Source organism: Nanorana parkeri, unplaced genomic scaffold (genome assembly GCF_000935625.1).
Source record: "Nanorana parkeri isolate BGI_ZX_2015 unplaced genomic scaffold, ASM93562v1 scaffold44, whole genome shotgun sequence".
NCBI classification, from domain to species: Eukaryota; Metazoa; Chordata; class Amphibia; order Anura; family Dicroglossidae; genus Nanorana; species Nanorana parkeri.
The window spans coordinates 1362586-1381315 of NW_017306312.1; the positions used below are offsets into that span (position 1 = coordinate 1362586).

General features: G+C 41.4%; 1 protein-coding gene across 1 annotated transcript in view; it reads left to right on the forward strand.

Moving 5' to 3' along the window:
- The window catches only part of SP3 (Sp3 transcription factor), a 36619-nt gene extending 23668 nt beyond the window's left edge, over nt 1-12951 (forward strand). Inside the window, exons 4-6 of the mRNA XM_018572524.1 lie at nt 5186-5378; nt 6984-7180; nt 11639-12951. Coding sequence (XP_018428026.1) covers nt 5186-5378; nt 6984-7180; nt 11639-11946 — 698 coding nt within the window. The 3' untranslated portion in view covers nt 11947-12951. The remainder of the gene's footprint in view (nt 1-5185; nt 5379-6983; nt 7181-11638) is intronic.
- Nucleotides 12952-18730: the final 5779 nt, after the last annotated feature.

The following is an 18730-nucleotide window of genomic DNA, read 5'->3' on the forward strand; positions in this document are numbered from 1 at the left end:
CCACTCCCACGTACCCCCTCCCACGTACCCCCTCCCACGTCCACAACGCAAACACGTGTCGAGTGCACCGACTTGCAAAAACGAAAATTGCGCCACACGTTGCATATCGCAGTGAATGTCTGAGTGAGCGCAATAGTTCTAGGGCCGTAAGTCACTTATCACTATACTGATGAGCAGTGAGCAAAAGTGTTTAAAGCGTTACCTATGGAAAATTTGGGGTATTGTTGTTTTTTGGCTTTCACGGGTGCACACAATTGTAAGGCTTTATCTATTTGCTCGAGTTGACCCCCATCTTTTATATTTTATAAACAAATTGGGTATTATATTCTGTTTCTGTGCACTAAATTTAATTTTAGTGCATTTTATCCTAAAAATACTGGTTTGATAAACATTTGCACAAATACCGTGCAACATAAATTGCAGCTAGCATCTTTTTTTCTTGTACAGGGCCTCTGCTTTCAGAGAATATATCATTGTTGGGGGGTTTGAAGCTGTTTTCTATGGGACGATTGGCCTCTTATTCTTTAACACCTTTGTGCAGGGGGGTCTCCCCATTTCTGTTCCCCTGTGACTCCCTCGGATCTGAATCTAGTTCTCACTGATCTTCAGAAACTGCTGGTTTGACTTTCATCTCCCTACTTGCAACAATAAGAAGGCTTTTCCTGTAGCCATCACATCTGCAAGGAGAGTATACTTCTTCTGTACTGAATACTTTATGCTGTTGCATAGGAAAGTAGTATTGAGGCCCAGCACTTCCTCCTTTCATTTCAAGATCTCTAGGTGGCTTAGGCAGACTATCATCCAAGTTTATAGTCTCGAGGATCAGGTTCCACCCTCCCCCATCAAAGTAGATCTTTGGGTGCCTCCTAGGCTTTTTGGCATCAAGAAACTGCCTCTCAGATTTCACAAGTTCTACCTGGTTGACATTTTGGCCTCATCTGGTGCCAGCTTTGGGCTCAAAGTCCTTCAGGTGACTTTTTAAACTGAAGAAAGTTGTTTTTTGTGGTTTTCTTGGACCTGTTGGCTATTGTTTGCTGTGTTGCCCATTCCTCAGTTAAACTGCTTTTGGATGTCCCAAATATTAAAGGCATCGTGTCCCTCCAACGGAAGAGAGAAAATATATTTTTTAACTTTTTGTATGGTAAAATTTAGGAATGTCACGATACCGATGCAGGGCATTTTCACGAGTACTTGTACTCGTGAAAATGCCCCGATACTGAAGCCTGATACTGGCCTTTTTAAATCTGATCGGCTGCCTCAGGTCCTGCGCAGGTCCGGGGACCTGACAGTAGCGGTCTTTGACACTGCCTGCCAGGTCCCACATGCCCTTCTCCTCCTTCCTTGCGCAGGCAATGGTTGAGGCAGCCCCACACCGTGAATACAGCCTTGGAGCGGGTACGAGACAGGCACTCGCTCCGTTCGGCACTCGCTCCGCACAGCACCTGTCAGCCATGGAGACCCCCAATATGCAGCCCTGCTGACATTTGTATGCAGCTCTGGAGAGACGCAATATGCAACACTGGTGAAATCTATATGCAGCGCTGCAGAGACGCAACAAGCAAGCCTGGTGGGATCTGGACTACATATGTTTGTCACCAGGCTGTGTCCAGATTCTGAACGCAGTCTGGTGAGAAACTGCCCCAAAATCATTAGTCTGTATTGTTTTAGAAATGTCCCTTTAAGAAAAGTATTGGTAATTGGTATCTGCAAGTAATTGGGGGCAAGTACTTGGTCTTGAAAAAGTGGTATCGGGACGTCCCTAGTAAAATTATTTTTTTATTTAATTGAGTAACCCAGGTTTCACCCCTCTGTGTTTTGACAATTCTCTCCCTACTGCTTTGCTGCAAAACTGAGGCATGTTGGTAGTAAGGGTTATCTTGGGCTTGCCTACAATTTGTGTCTGCTGGTATCCAGTCCTCCTGTAGGCAGCAGTATAAACCAAAAGGTAAAGGATTTCCTGTGTCCCTCAATGGACTCCAGGAAAAGGATGCAACGGTGAGGACAAATCGCATTTACCGTATATACTCGAGTATAAGCCGAGATTTTCAGACCATTTTTTTGGGTGAAAAGTGCCCCCCTCATGAGATGCAGTGGAGAATGCGTACAAAATTTGAGTTTGGGCTTTAGAGGAGAGTGTGTAGTGCAGTAATCTCTACTTGTAATTATGCCTTCAGAGTTCTTGGCATTTAAGTGCACTTGTTCTTCAAGGCATTTAAATGTCATAAAAGTGTTACAAAATAAATATGCATCTCCTTTTTTGTTCACTTTAGTTCGCCTCATGTTTTTATTGTCGTTAATTACAGTGCTTCACAGTATAAAACAAGGCTATGCACAGATTAATTTGTAGATTACCACTTTAAAGTCTGATTACGAGAAGCACATATATCAAACTCAAGTGCATTTTAATTCTCAATTAAGTGGACATTGTCGTATTAACTTAATTAAAAGAAAAAAGAAAAGGCAGTCATACGATCAGAAGTCTGCTCCAGCAACTGAAGACGCAGAATATAGTGCATCATGGGCCAATCAGAATTAATTTTTCAATGACTTGATTGTAGGACATTGAAACTTCATAGATTTCTGCAGTTAGTACATCACTATTACTCTTTTCTGTGTAGAACATCACTTTTGAAGAGAATTTTAAAGTTAATGTAAAATAACAAAACCAGCTGTTGCTGCAATATTTACAGCCAGAAACCAGAGGTTTCTCCTGCAGTACTTTGCCACTAGATGTCCTCAGTCTGATGACCAGCATCATTCAACACACCCAGTTCCTGGACTTGCCCCAGCTTGTGACTGGACAGTGAAAGGGGAAGCCACACCAACCCATTCCTTTCTATGCTGCAGAATACTTGAAATAGTTTCAGTCCTGATTAGGGTTGCAACCAACTAATCCATAATCGATGATGAGAATAGTTGTCAACTATTTTCATTATGGATTAGTTGGTTGGATCCCCTAGCTCTCTCCTCCATGCTGGGAGGAGGGCACAACAAGCAGTGGGTGGGTGCAATAGCCAGCCTGCTATTGGCTATTGCAATTTTAAATGGCCAATAGCAGGCTGGCTATTGTACCAGCCCACTAGCTGTATGTACATTCAGCTGCCATCGGCCGAATCTTGCCACTGGCCCTGATGTCATTCCCTGGCTGAAGCTATTCAAGCCCCATGTGCTGACAATACAATTATTTAAAAAAAAATTATAAAAAAAAAAAAAGATAGGAGGGAAAGTAATTTTCGTCTTTGACCTGACAAATTCTGCGGGAGGTGCGTTGCAGTGCCATTCATGCCAATGGCACCCCACCCACAGTGTGATCGGCCTCACTGGAACACACGGTACCACAATGCTGTGCAATTGCAAAAATTTGTGCTTGCAGTTTTATTCTGAAGTAAACTTTGTAACACTGCATTTGTGTATTTTATTTTAAATAAAAAATGGTATTTTTTTTAATCTGATAGAAAAAATAATCGGCCAGCTTATAGATTATGAAAATAATCATTGTTTTCAGCCCTAGTCCTAAAAGTCATATTTGCATTGTGCACTCTGTGACATCATGGAGCTGTGCATCAGCCAGAGACTCTCCTTCTGGAAAATGTATGACGGTGGATTAAGTATTTTAGGTGTATGCTGCAGGCAAAGAATATGGAAAAATGGATTGCATTAGAAAGCAATGTGCACACTTCCGGGAGCACTCAAATGCGGGCAGAATTACAGATGGATAATTGAAGTATGGACCTAGCTTGGCGATCTCCCTAAAGCATTGCTATCCTTTTATTTCTATTCCATACAGCAGCTGTAAACTTTCAAATCATTTTTTGTTATAAAGTTTACCTGAGGCTTCACTGTTTCTTTTTGTTTTTGTTTTTTACATAGGGTACAACTCGATTCAGTAGACTTAAAAACTAATGGTATAATAAAAAAATGATGTCTGTCACTTTGCTCTTCTGTAAGTTTTAAACTACTATAAAGCATTAAGGAATATAATGATAAAATTGGAAATATACAGCTATCTGTGTGGACAGTAGGTATAGTGGCTAATGTCCTATGTGATTTCATGAGCAAGCCTCTTTAGAGTGTTTTCTAGGGGTTACTGACGAGATGTTGGTTAGTAAAGAAGCTCACAACGATGGCTAAATAAACGACTCTCCATTGGCTTGATGGAATTGGATTACGTTTCTGGTGGCTCTTCCCTATTCTGTAGATGGGGAAAACGCATTGCATCGAACAGGGAAAGCTGAAATCAAACTTTTTATTGCATACCTGTTTTTCAAAGGGTCTTCTGGTCAGTCTGGTGACTTTAATAGGTCCTTCCTCTTTTTCAGAGGTGACTGCTGCGGGAGGAGCCTTCTGCACTGAATAGCGCTCACATAATCATGTGTGAGTACGCTTAAATGAGAACTATGAGGGGAGTGAAAATCAGTCATCCTCTTCGAGCCGACGTGTGACAATTTCATTGTCACACGTCGGCTCAATAGATCCGGAAGTGAGCGAACACATACCGTCTCTCGCTCACTTCTCGATCATCTCCCTGCAGAGAGCGGTGACTGTCACTCACCGCTCCCTGCAGGGATCCCCCTCTGAAGGAACGGGATGGGGCGGGGACAGCTGGCTCTGACTCCAGATAGGCAGAGCCTGCTGTCATTCAAGCAGCTGGGTGGATCTCGACAGTGTTGTCGGGATCTGTCCCGGCTGCATCGGTCTCAGTATACTGCGAGCTGTAGCTTGCGATTTATACTCGCAAGCTTTGGGTCACGGCAGGAAGCTAGTGTATGTCTTCCCCTGACGCTTAAGAGAACTAATGGGGAAAAACACTTACCCCATAGTTCTCTTTTTAATACCGTAATAACTCTGAGCCTCCCCCCCAGGGGGTTGGTCCATGACAGCCTGGGCTTAGAGAAAGTGGATTAAATGAGTCACTAAACCCGGAAGACTGGCGGTGGAAAGGCCTTTCTTCCGGGCACAGCACTGGACTTAAGGTCAGTATTGCCACAAAGCTGCATTTTGTGTCTATTTTTACTTTTGCTGGAGAAACTAGAGTTTCACGTTGCATTTTAAGTCCTCAGTGTGTATTGTATAGTTGTGAGCAAATCGGTAATGGTTGCATTTTGCCATTTCTTTTTTTTTTCTTCAGTATTAAGGAATGGTTATTATAAAGAACTTAATTCTTATTGCTTGCGTTTCTTCCCAGCTATACGGATTAAAGAGGAGGAGCCAGATCCGGAGGAATGGCAGCTTACCGGGGATTCTACAGTTAACACCAATGATTTAACCCATCTGAGAGTACAAGTTGTTGATGATGAACTTGACCAATCAAATCAAGAGGGGAAAAGGCTAAGAAGAGTAGCATGTACTTGTCCTAACTGCAAAGATGGAGCTGGAAGGTTTGTACTCTCCATATCTATGGTTTGCTCTCACTAGTGAGGTTTAATGCTGATGTGATTTTTTTTTTTTTCATGCCAACTAAACACTTTTTATATATTAGAACTAATTGTGTAAAATGTATTCACTTTTTTTTTTTACCTCGCTTTCTAACTTTTTCTATCCGACGTGGACTCGTCAAAATTTTTAAAAAGCCGACAACCGCTGACCTCTCCGCATCCGGCGAACTGGCTCTGCAGGATGACCTGTTTGACAGAAGCCAGCAAAAAGTAAACAATGGGTGGTGCTAATGGTGACATCACGGCTTCCGCCTATTTGTTTTGATTTGGGCAGCATCTGTCATATAGGTCTTCTGAGGTCCCAGCCAAATCAAAACAAATGGGTGCAGCCGGCCTGCCCATTTGTCATCGGACGACAGGCTACTGTCCTTAAATGATCGGAGGACAGTAGCCTGTCATTGCATGATAGCAAATGGGTGGAGCTAGCGGTGATGTCACCGCTAGCTTCGCCTATTTACATTTGCAGGGAGGACAGTCCACGTCAGCTGTGTTCAGCTCAGTTGAGCCGAAGCATATGCATTCGGCTGCTGTACGGCCTATTATGAATAGCTTGTACAGCAGCAGCCGCCTAACTGAGCCGAAGAATTAGCCGAAGCTTTGGCTCCTTTGTGAAAAACATTCTATATATTCCAGCACTGACTTCAGATCAGTGGACAGTGTTTTGCTTTTGCTGGCAACTTGGCCATAAAGTATAATGCGTGTATGGTTCTCTTTCATAGTGAATAGAGGAAAACCACTGATGGACTTTATACAATACCTAGTGTTGTAGAGTACCATATGTTTAGTAAAGCACGGCCTAGCTCTCGGTAAAAGTGACATTACGGCTTTGGCTGCAGCTTGCAGAAATGAGTTGATTGCCTGATCCAACATCTGGGATGGGGCATATAAAATTTATGAGGGAGTGGGGCAGATTGTGGATTCCTTTTCATATGCAGGTTTAGTTATTAGAATATTGTTTACATTTAATCTCAGTGTCAGTTTCTTGTAGATTACGTCAGGGTATCCTGAACTACAGTAGGGGGACAAATGAGACGGCATCAACACCCAACTGTTTGCTATTGGGTTAGAGTGTCCCTGTGTTCTGGGATACATTTAAGCTTTATTCATTTGTCCACAGGTTTACTTTAAAAAAAAAAAAATACAAATTCCGTTTAAAATTAAAGCCAAACATTTTAAGACACACGGAAGTAATTTTTCACTCCAGAAAATTGTCCAAAGGATTTTTTATTTTTTTCCACCACATTATTCTTGTGGAACGTAAATTACACCATTAAAAAGCTGGTTATTACAACGGTAGAGATTTAATCCGTAGTTAAAGCAGAAATTTCCCCCCAAACATATAAATCCCTTGTGCATGCAGCTCTGCATACTGATCCCTAAATATCTGCATGTCCTAATAAAAGATTTATGACCTTCGTTCTTATTAACCCACTTCCTTGTTTTGAATGGGCTCTGGTGACGTAGCCAGGACCTTAGAGCTGCGATACGGGAAAGTGGATTGCACTGATTTTCCATAACGATCTTTATTTTACAAAACTTTTATTTTAGGGGCACCAATCTTGGAAAGAAAAAACAACACATCTGTCACATCCCAGGATGCGCTAAAGTGTATGGCAAGACCTCACACCTACGAGCTCACCTTCGTTGGCATTCGGGAGAGCGTCCTTTTGTCTGTACCTGGATGTTTTGTGGCAAAAGGTTTACCCGAAGTGATGAGCTGCAACGACATAGAAGAACACATACTGGTAAAGAGTGTTTTGGATTTTTTTTTTTTTAAATAAACATTCTATGATTTGTGTAAAAATATCAGTGGCAAAATTATTTGATTTGTAATGCCAGAACAATTTTGTGTATGTGTGTGTATATACATGGAGCAGTGTACACCCTATACTTATTTTAAAGGAATAATTCAGGAAGTTAAATTAGAGATTAGTTTTAACTTGATATAGGGGTTACATGTTCAAAATATAAAATGTTGAATAGTTCAAGAGGGAGGAGTTTTTTTTTTTTTCTCAAATAAAACACTTGCCTTGAAAATACAAGAAATAAAGAATACATTTGGGTTTTGGACTTCTACATGATGGCTGCCACATCCCACACCATCTACCCCTTTGCCCCACTGACCTACAGGCTGTACTGGGAAGGAGGTTGTGTCCTCAGAGGGAGGAGGAAGCGGGTGCAGAGTCCAGAAATCTTAGGCGCTGCCTCTGCTCCTCTCGGCAGGTCTCTGAAGAAGTAGGAGAGTGGGGTAGTGGCAAAGTTTGAGAGGCAAAGGTGTGCTGGCTCTCAGGAAAGTTCAGTATCTGGGGATTGGGGGTTCAATGTCGGGTTCTGGGAGGCAGGGAGGTTCAGAATCAAGGAGATCTCAGCTGCTATAGGTTTGGCATCTTTGCAAATATGTTTTATAGCAGTTTAGTAGGTTGGAGACTTTTACTCTTTAACCCCTTCATGACTGAGGCCTTTTTCCCATTTTTTGCACCCATGTTATATTCCACATTTTAGGCCTGCAAATTACTTAAAACCCCCAAACATATAATTTCTGAATGACAAGACCCTATAGAATAAAATGGTGGTAGTTGCAAATTTTTATGTAGCGCAATATTAGCGCAACTCCTTATTGAACCCCCAAATTTAGTGACAAATTTAATTAAATGACCCAGAACACAATAAAATACCAATTTTTTAATGAATATAAAAGATGAGGTTACAACGAGTAAAACGATACCCAACATGCCCAGTTTACAAAAAGTCCATAGACGCTTTAAAAGCCCACACAGGTCATCAATTTAGAGATACCCCAAAATACTGGCCCTAGAATGATTGCTCTCACTCCGGCGTGCGCGGCGATACCCAACATGTGTAGCGCGTTCGTCGTTTTCATACGTAGGCGCACCCGACGCGTGTTTACGTGGTGACGCGCGGGGGATTTAAACATTTTTTTTCTTAGATTTATTTTAATTTAAAATGTGTTTTTTTACTTTACTTTGACTGCTATCACATGGGGGGGCTTACAATCCCCCCCATGTGATATCAGATGGTGGTGACAGGTACTCTTTAAGGTGATGCTGGGGGTCCAAAAGACCCCCAGTGTCACCTTTACACTGGAAATAAGCTATTGAAGTGCGATCTGCACTTCAATAGCTTATAGCTGGGCTGCAGGAGCCCAGAACTGACAGCCCAGGGACCGGAAGTGATGCAATCTGCATCGCTCCCGGTCCCATAGAACGGGGAGGGGATCGATGAAAGGAAGTTCATCGACCTGCTCCCCGCGGACACCAAGGGCGCCGTGCCCCTATGGGGCAACGGAGCCCGGGAAGCACGGCGGGGGGGGGGGGGCGGCCCCTTCGGGACACAGAAGCGATCTGGCGACAGGTAAGTCGCCAGAATCGCTTCTGTTGTAAAGCCGACAGTCGGCTTTACAAGTGTAAACAGAGTTTAAACAGCTCCGATGCTGGCGACGTACAATGTACGTCGTCGGTCACGAAGGGGTTAAAAGAATTGCTATGCAGTATAACAAAAACAAAACGCATAATAAAGGATAAGGAAACTTCAGTATTTTCTGAACACTTCCTCACCCTTTCCCTCTGTGCTGATCTATCCCTCCCTTCCCCTCTTCTGCTGTCACTGTCTACTGGCCTTCTGCCACAATGTTTACCCTGAGGCCATTGCATCTTCTACTTCATGTGCAGTAGAACTATATGGGGCTAGGAGACTGATCTGTCTATGGGTTGGTATGCATAGGAAGTGGGACCTTTGCCCAGCATTTAGTGACCTGCACACAGCAGCAATCATCTCCCGCCACAGGAAGTTTCCTGTTACTGAGGACTTATTTGTGACTTTCTTCAGTGTATTAAGTGACATGCTGCAGCCACAAATAAGTTACAGGAGTGATCGAAGACTTCCTGTGCTGGCAGATGATTGCTGGTATGTGCAAGGATCGCTAGAGGTTAGAGGAGATCAGCACTGCAACTAAACGGCAGGTCTGCTCTGGGGTTTATGTGGGTAGGGGTTTACCCAAAACGGCACCAAAACCTGGCACATTCACAGGGTGGTAGTAGTAGTAGTAGGTGGGTAATAACTAGGGATGCACCGATACCACTTTTTTAAGGCCGAATACTTTTTTTCAAGTACTCACCGATAACAATTACCGATACTTTTTCTTAAAGGGACAGGTCACATTTTTTCTAAAGCAATACAAAATCATGATTTTAGGTCAGTTTCTTAATATGAAGAACATGAACACTCTGTAGTGTGGCACAGCTGTATCCAATTATGCATACCTGGCTTTATATTATAAAGCAATACTCGGGATCGCCGCCAATACCGATGCTTGTATCGGTATCGGTGCATCCCTAGTAATAACATTGCATCGCTGCTACACATGCATGGTACTTTTAAATGTTGACCAGCACTAACCACAACAGCCTTTTCCAGCAGGGAAGCACATCCAGAGTTGTCCCTGCAGCAGGTAAGTGTGTTGCAATAGGAAATTACCAAATTCCTAGCCTCTTCAGCTCACGGCCACCTCCCTAACACCCAGCTTAACGGCACTGTAATCTCAGGCCTGGAAGCTCACACCACCAGCACCTCCACATGACATCTGCTGCTGGCAGGGAGAACTACATCTGAAGTTACAGCTGACAGCTCCTCACAGTAATACTACACAGAAGTACTACCCCATCACCACCACTGCTCTCACCACTGTGCCCGATGCCCATTCTGTCTCCCTGCTCTCACCACCACTCCCACATTCCCCCACCTAATGTGCCACTGACTCATGCCACAGCACTCTCCTCCGCTGTGCCAAAGCACACTTCTGTACTCTCCCCCACTGCAGTGATGTGCTCCTCTCTTTTCAGCCTGTTCAATGAACATCCACACTTTTACTAGTTTTACTATAAATGATAAAAGTTCAGTGACCACCTAGATACACAAGGATGTGATTAGAGGTTGGTCCTGATATCTATAATGTCTTTGAAGACTACAGTGTACCTCATAATATACCAGTTCTGACTAAAATTAATCTTTCTTTTGCCCATGTAGGACAAAGTAAAAGGGTCACCTAACTTTCAACTATCCCCGTCCTGTGGGAGCAAAGTAAAATGCCAGATACCTCCGGGTATAGGGCAGCATGTTACTCGCCTCCCTTTTCCCATGTGATAGCGTGGTCACATGGGGCCAGGGAAGTAGTGCCTAGTCCTATGTAAGCTCTCATAGGCAAGTTTGGGGCTTACACAAGATCCCCCCCCCCCCCCCTTCCCAGTCCTGGTGGTGGGAGCAGCACAGGAGTGAGGAATGTTGAGTGTATGTTGTTTAGGAAATCAAGTCTTTTCTTTTTGCCCTGCATGTGTAAGGGCAAGGGTCACTTTAAACTTATGAATGGTAGGCACAAACACACACACAGAAGTTTACCAACACGGATAGCCATAGACACCTGCATGGCACAGCAAACCAGTTTACAGATTTTGATGCTTATGCACATAGATTTGATATTTGTAATTTTGTTTAAAGCAAGATCTTTAGCAAGACATTAAAGAACTACCAAGGATTTTTTTTATTAACCCTTGCTGTGGGGCTACCCCCTCATTGCAAAGAAGTGCTCGTTTGTGTCTAGGTTAAACAAAGTTATGCTCGAGCAACGCTCCAAGCCCCGGCTTCTTCTTAGACCGGTCCTTCATGTCTCTCCCCCCTCTGGAGCCGTCTAAGGTCCCATAAATCATCACATCTATACACTGTGCATAGATGTGAAGACACCGAGTAAGATTCCAATGGGCAGAGGAGGTGATAGGCTGGAGGGAGAGCTTTGACGGCAGGCTCGGAGCTTTGGGTGAGTAGATCTTTATTTTTGTCCATAGACACAAACGAGCACTTAACCCTTGCAGTGTGGAGGTAGCCCCACTGCAAAGGTTATTCAAAAATATTTCACGTAGATCATCTTTAAGGGTTCCTGGTTGAAAAGTATAAAATCGGTGATGCCTTGGAACTTTCTGCTGCTGCTGCTCGGTTGGTAGGGCAGTACAGTTCTCTGAAACGTTTTAATGCTTTTAAAGTGTCTGTGTGCATCCAGTTAATAGAAGTGTAAAAAGATTTTCTGGTCACAGGTTTGTGTTTTATCTTTGTAAATTGTGAAAATGCATTCTACGGCTCTAGCTTTAATACATTGATACGTCAAATAAAGCAATACAATGTTTTCAATCCAACAGGTGAAAAGAAGTTTGTGTGTCCAGAGTGTTCCAAACGATTTATGCGAAGCGATCACCTTGCCAAACACATTAAAACCCATCAGAATAAGAAAGGCATGCATGCCAGCAGCGCCGTACTGGCATCCATAGAAGCAAAGCCAGAGGAAACATTGATAACTGCCGAAGGTACAACCCTTATCCTTGCAAACATTCAGCAGGGAACTGTATCCGGCCTAGGGACTGTAAATGCCAGCAACCAAGATCTCCTTTCCAATTCCGAGATTCCCTTACAGCTCGTCACAGTTTCTGGAAATGAGACAATTGAGTAAAATATCATACGACGCCTATTAATTGTGGTTATTTTTATACAGTAGTGGAAGAAAAAGCAAATCCTTGTTCTTGAGTTCTTAGATATCTTTTTATTGATGTGCAAACTTTTTTGGATTGACAGTAACTTGGTTATACATGACACTGAAATGCCTTACTTTGTATGCTATTCCATACGTATGATCAAATGGTAAAATTGCATGGCTTTTGTAGGTACTTTTGGAACTCTAGACCTGATGAAATTTTACCATGATACATACAAGTATAAATAACATTGACAGATGGAAATGGTAGTCTAACCAAATGCATCAGTCCTGTGTGGTTTAGTGTAAAAAAAAAAAAAAAAAACTAAGAACATGTTGGTATTTATCTATTGTAAGATAACAAAGTTGATGGGTCACAAAGAAATTATGTTATGACATTTTGTAATTTTCTTGATGACTGGAATTTTTATTATGCATAACTGACAAATCACATCGAGCAGCACTCATAACCCGGCTCCCTTTTTCGCCATTCCTCCGCTTACAAGATAACAACCAATTTTGTTTTAATTCGGTGATCCTGTGTACACATTTTAAGCAATTCTCTTGTAAAGAACTATAAGAAAAATAAATTCTACAAGGTTTTAACCTGACAGCAGCCACTGTCGAGACTGTGTTTAATTAAAAGCCATGCACATAAAATGTATTTGCCAAATTCTTCTTAATGTTTGAGTCATGAAGGCAATATAACCAATGTTGAAAAAAAACTTTGTAGGTTGAAGCTTTTTTTTTTTTTTTTTCCAATGGTTTAAATGCAATTTAAAAAAAAAAAAGCACCCACTTCTCTTGAACACTGGTGGACCAAAAATTAGTGAATAGTTTGTCATTGAGCACATCTTTCGATCTCCGACATCAAACCCATCATTGTAAATGAAGTAGGCTAGCATATGCAAACATGATTTCAGTCAGCCATTTCCATAGTGAAACAAGGCATATAAATCCTAGTCATGGGGAAACAGGAAATTATACAAGGGTGTTTTTTTTTTCTTTTTTTTTCTTTTTAACTTAGTTGGTGAATCAGCATTTAAACAACCTATTTGCTTCTACCCATTAAAATTGTATGTATCGAATACATGTACCTGATGATAAATATGTATATGTTTTTTTTTTTTATGTTGCTGTATTTTTGTTTTTATTTTTTAACAATTGTTTATATTTTCAACTATAGAACATGTACAAATACAAAGTGAAATTGCAGGTATGTAAGGTCTATACCATTTTTCTAAGACGTAGTGAAATAAATGAATAGAGACTGCAGCACCTACAACAGTTCACCTATTTACAGGCTTTTGTTTGAGTCTCTTTCTTATTGTTATGACACCTCAAGCTTAAAAGCTACCTTTAAAGTGTATGTTTAAAGTGTATTATAACAGTGTGGTAGTTTAATAAAACACTATTTTCTTTCTTTCGACTTTGTTGTTTTCATATTCGTAACTTGGATAGTCAGTCTGCCAGTCATAAATTAATTCAGCGGCCGTTTTTATTTTTTGAGCAGATTTTTTTGTTGCGTATTTCACAAAAGTGAATTGCCTTTAAATCACTGAATGTATGCATTATATTTATGAGCAAAGTGATTCAGATTTAGGATATTTTATATCCGCACTTTTCCCCCATTTAGCACAGGGGAATAGTGGTGGTGTTCAGAGTTTTATTTTCATTATGTAAGTTATAGAGAAAAAGAACACCGAACACAATGCCAGTGGAATGTTTTTATTTGTTCAGTTGTGTTTGTTTACATTTGAAAAGTAAAGGAAGATTTATTGACATGTGACAACTGGTGAAGTACATCATTAGGGTTCCAGATTTGATCGGCTGTATCGTTTCCATTCTAGCCCTTGAAATTTAATGTATTATTGTTCCACTGCATGAATATCAGCTTGTACAGGGCTTTGTAAGTCAGGCTCAAAGTAGGTTGTTATACATTGTCAAAACATTTTTTGTTTCTCATTATGGCATAACTAAAAAAATTATTGTGGGTATGTACATATACTATGTTAAAATTTGTCCAGAGGAAAAATCAGAATTTTTTTTTTTTTTTTTTTTCTATTTTTTTTAAAGTTTGTATTATTGGAAGAATGAGACCGTGGTCTGTAAATTTTTTGTTGTAGTTGTGTTTTGCTTCTAAAGATATATATCTATATACACCCCTACCACCCGACCGTCACCAGTTATCGGAACACTTTGCAATCAGATATCCTCACCAAATTGAACTGTATCACAACTGTATATGATGTGAAACACTGTGTCTTGTACACAGAATCAGGCATTTTTTTTTTGTTTTTTTTTTCCCTTTTATTCCATGTGTTTAATTTTTGTTTTGTTTTTTGGCTTAAAATTATACTCCATTAATTTGCTACCATGATATAGGTTAAAATTTGTCTTTGTTTAAACATAATGCATTTTTATACCTGCTCCTATGTGTTTCGTTATGGTATATTTCTGTAATATGCATGTAGGTGGAATTTTGCTGCATAGGTAGATTTTAAGAAAAAAATAAAGTAAAATATCTTTAAATCTGTAAATGTTTTACTTTTCAATTTTGAGTTTTCTTTTTTTTTTTTTTATTGTGGCTTTTGATTGGTTGCTTTAGCTGTTATTGTTTTCCTGGAAATAAAAGGCTGCTAGAACCTATTTTAAAGCAATCATCCCCAGGTAAAAAGCATTTCATCGAAAAGGTCCCTGTAACAGATTAGTTGTACATACCTGTCCTGCCACCCATGTCTCCAATCTTTGTTTTCTTGAAGAGCTAGGGCTGCTAAGAAATTGCGCTTCCAGAAATGTCCGCTTTCTGGTTCCACCTGCAAGCCAGCTATGTCACTGCTCTGTAGCAGCTTCTGTGTGGAACTGCAGTACACAGAGGGGGTCAAGGCATCCAACCCAGAAGTGTGCCTGATTCTAAAGCAGGGGTGGGGGGAACCTCCAGCTGTGGTGAAACTACAAATCCCATAATGCATCTGTCTCAGTCATGGCTGTGAGAATCTTGCAATGCTTTGTGGGATTTGTAGTTTCACCACAGCTGGAGGTTGCCCACCCGGGAGTATTCATCTTGTGCAGAGAGCCCTTTTGCTTTTTAATGTGGAGCTAGAGTTACTTTACCAATATTTGGTTTTACCTAAATGCTTTACTGCGTAATGTAAATCTAAACCCTAAGTGGGCAAAATTCAGGTTGGTGCTAAAAGGACTGGCCATAATAAACAATTGCTTTTTAAGAAAATACTGTTCCCACCTTTTTTTTTATTTTCATCTCTTTTGCATCTCCGTCCTGCTGATCTTAAGATTTTTTTTGGACACTTCCTGTTTACATGAACTCATTCCAATATTGGTTTCATAATATTGCTCGGTAACAGCTTCCTGGTGGGGGTAATGATGGACCATAACTGCACAATGTGTGCCTGCAGAGCAACTTGTAATCTTCAACATGGACGCATGTGACAGGGTGCAGGAGGACAGTTGTCACTCCATAACTGGAAATGTCTAAACAAGGTCCTTTAAAGGAGAAGTATTGAGAGCATAAAATGTACTCTTCCCAATACTTAGCGCCGGCGTATGACACTGCAGCTGTCACATGTCGGCTCTATAGCTCGAGAACTAAACAATCACAAACCGCTGATTGCGCAGCTTACTGTCTTCTCCCTGCAGAGTGGTGACTGTCAGTCACCACCTACCGCAGGGATATTCTCCTCCCTTGTTTCTCCAGCACTTATTGGTGGGGCAGAAGGGAGGGGGCGGCCACAGCTGGCTCTAGAGAGGCAGAGCCAGCTGTCAATGGGATCTTTCCTGGCTGCAGCGTGGCTCTGTGCGGTCAGCAAATAGAGGGCAGTAGCCTGCTATGTGCTGACTTTGGGTCACAGGATTACATTAGTAAATGTGCTCCTGTGACCTAAAAGAGAAATTATCGTTTTATCGAAAAAGCTGCAGGTTTAGGGCCTGTTCACACCAGCAGACTTGCAGTGATGTGCACTATGCTGTGTAAAATGTAGACATGCTGCATTTCTCTGCAACACACACCACCAAACCCATATAGTATAAACAGGGTACATAGACAACAGCTGCTTTCTATGCTCCCTTGTGTTGAGCCGGCTCTGATCAATGCACCTAGTGTGAGCAAGCTGTTTAAAGTGACGCTAAACTCGATAGCTAAATCTTCAAAATACAAATGAGTACCTTCACTATTAACAAAATGTATCTTATTTGTGTATCACTCGGCTGTAGATCCTCCAATCATCTCTGAATTGGTGCTGACACAGTTCTTCCTTCTGGAGGGTGGCTACTTTTCTTACCCATGATCCCTGTGTGTGTTGTAAAGTAGTCACCGCTCCAAGCTCACTCCCGTGATGGACTTCAATCTCAATAGAAATTGATAAACTAAACGTGAGATTGTAGTCCATCACAGGAGTGAGCTTGGGGCCGTGGCTACTTTACAACACACACAGGGATCATGGGTAAGAAAAGTAGCCACCCTCCAGAAGGAAGGACAGTGTCTGCACCAATTCAGAGATTTGAGGATCTACAGCCGAGTGATACACAAATAAGATACATTTTTGTTAATAGTTGGGGAACTTGAATGTATTTTTAAGATTTATCTCCTGAATTTAGTGTCACTTTCAAATGGTATTGTAATACCAAAAAGTCTTTTGTGATTTTTAGTCCTTGGGTTTAGCTCTACTTTTAAACCAAATGGATCAAAGCTATTGTCCTGGGTAGCAGGATTTGATAGGTTTTCTACATCTGGGGACACTATTTTCAACAAGCCATTCAGGTATTGCTTGCACACATTTCTAAACTCCTTCACTATCAGGACAGATATTTAAAGGACCGCTAAACAGAAGGCTGCTTTTCTGAAATATACAAATTGTGCATGTTTTGTAGATGTAACCTTTTTTACACTTTAATTTCCCCTCCTTTTTAAGGGTGATCATCAACTACCTATCCAATTCAGATAATCCTGTTTTCATTACCCTTCCAAACCAGGATTGTTTCTTCATATTTAAAGGAGAACTATGAGGTGAGTGCTATTCACTCACCTCATAGTTCTAGCCGACCTGTGACAATGAAACTGTCACAGGTCGGCTCAGTAGATCTAGATAGGCAAGCCAGCTGTCACTCACCTGGGCGGATCCAGACATAATTGTCGGGATCCGCTTCAGCGGCGGCGTCTCAGTATACCTCGAGCTGTAGCTAGCGGTATACTGAGCTTAGGGTGACGGGAGGACGCTAGTTTGTGTCCTCCCATTACCCTAAGGAGAACTATGGGGAAAAGCCCTAACCCCATAGTTCTCTAATATTAAAATAAAATAATACTTTGCCTATCCTGAACAAAGTAACTGGTTCTGTTTACTGTAGAGACCCTTAAGGGAATTTTCTTACCGTGATTCTTTGCTACCTGCATCCCCATGAAGCAATGCTTGGGGGCAGCCCCCAGGTCTGTGCACATCATTTGGGAACAAAAGTGTGCAAAACATTAGTAGTGAGGGAGTAAAAGGTAAGTAAATACTCTAAAGCAGTGGTTCTCAACCTGTGTCACTTCAGGACCCACATTTGATCAGGATTCCACGTGTCACCTACTTTTATGTCTCAAAAGGTGTGAGATTTTTAACATACATTATACCAAAGCAGGTCAAATTCACCCCTGAAATGTACTACCTAACACGACTTGTCTTTTTGTCTGTGAAGGTTCTCATTCATCCAGCTCATGGTATATCTGTAAAAAAAAAAGTCAAGGCAACTGGACTTGCTGTATTTTTCCTTGAAGATGTTTCACTGGTCATCCAACCAGCTTTCTCAATTCAGAATAGAGAGCTGGTTGGATGACCAGTGAAACGTCTTCAAGAAAAGCACAGCAAGTCCAGTTGCCTTGACTTATTTTATTACAGATACAAGTTACCATGCTACATGATACTGAATTAAAACACCGAAGACAACAGTGAAATTGCGTAAACGGAAGAATCTTTTTTAAAACAGCCATGTCCTGACATAATTCCCATTGAAATGCTGGAAGCTCAAATACACTTAAACTGAAAAATGAATGGGCTAAAATGCCTCCTACCCACTGCACATGTCTGATTAGCAGCGACAGAAAATTTTAGAGGGTATGGCCATTGAAGAATTTCAGCTAGTTTCCAAATGTAGAGCTTTACATATGTCTTTCATTACTGTGTTAAAGTGTACCTCTAACCATTCTTTTTCAAGTTTTGGCCAGTGTAGGGGATAGTTATAACTGCTTTCAGATTTTGTTTTGCTGTCTGCCCAGTTGGGAGGATTCATTTCCTTTCTGAGAGACACAACAGGACATAAAAGAGGTTCTCAAATGCAACTGGAACATTTGTCCCCACTGGAAGAAGAATCACCAAGTCTAGAGGATACAGACAGCAATAAAACATAAATAACTGGTGGGTTTCAACATTTAATCCACTCCCTCCAAACTAAAAAATAAATAAATACAAATTGTACAATAAATATATAAGAATATAAAATGTTACATTTGTCAAGTAAAACTTCCTTCATTAAAGGAGAACTATGAGGTGAGTGCTTTTCATTCACCTCATAGTCCTAGCCGACCTGTGACAATGAGACTGTCACAAGTCGGCTTAGTAGATCGGGAGGTGAGGGAAAACATACCGGCGTTCGCTCACCTCTTGATCCTGTCACGGCTGGATTCCCCCTGCTCCGATCCGCCAGCGCTGACTGGGAACGGACGGGGATGGGGAGGGTACAGCTGACTCTGCCTCTAGATAGGCAGAGCCAG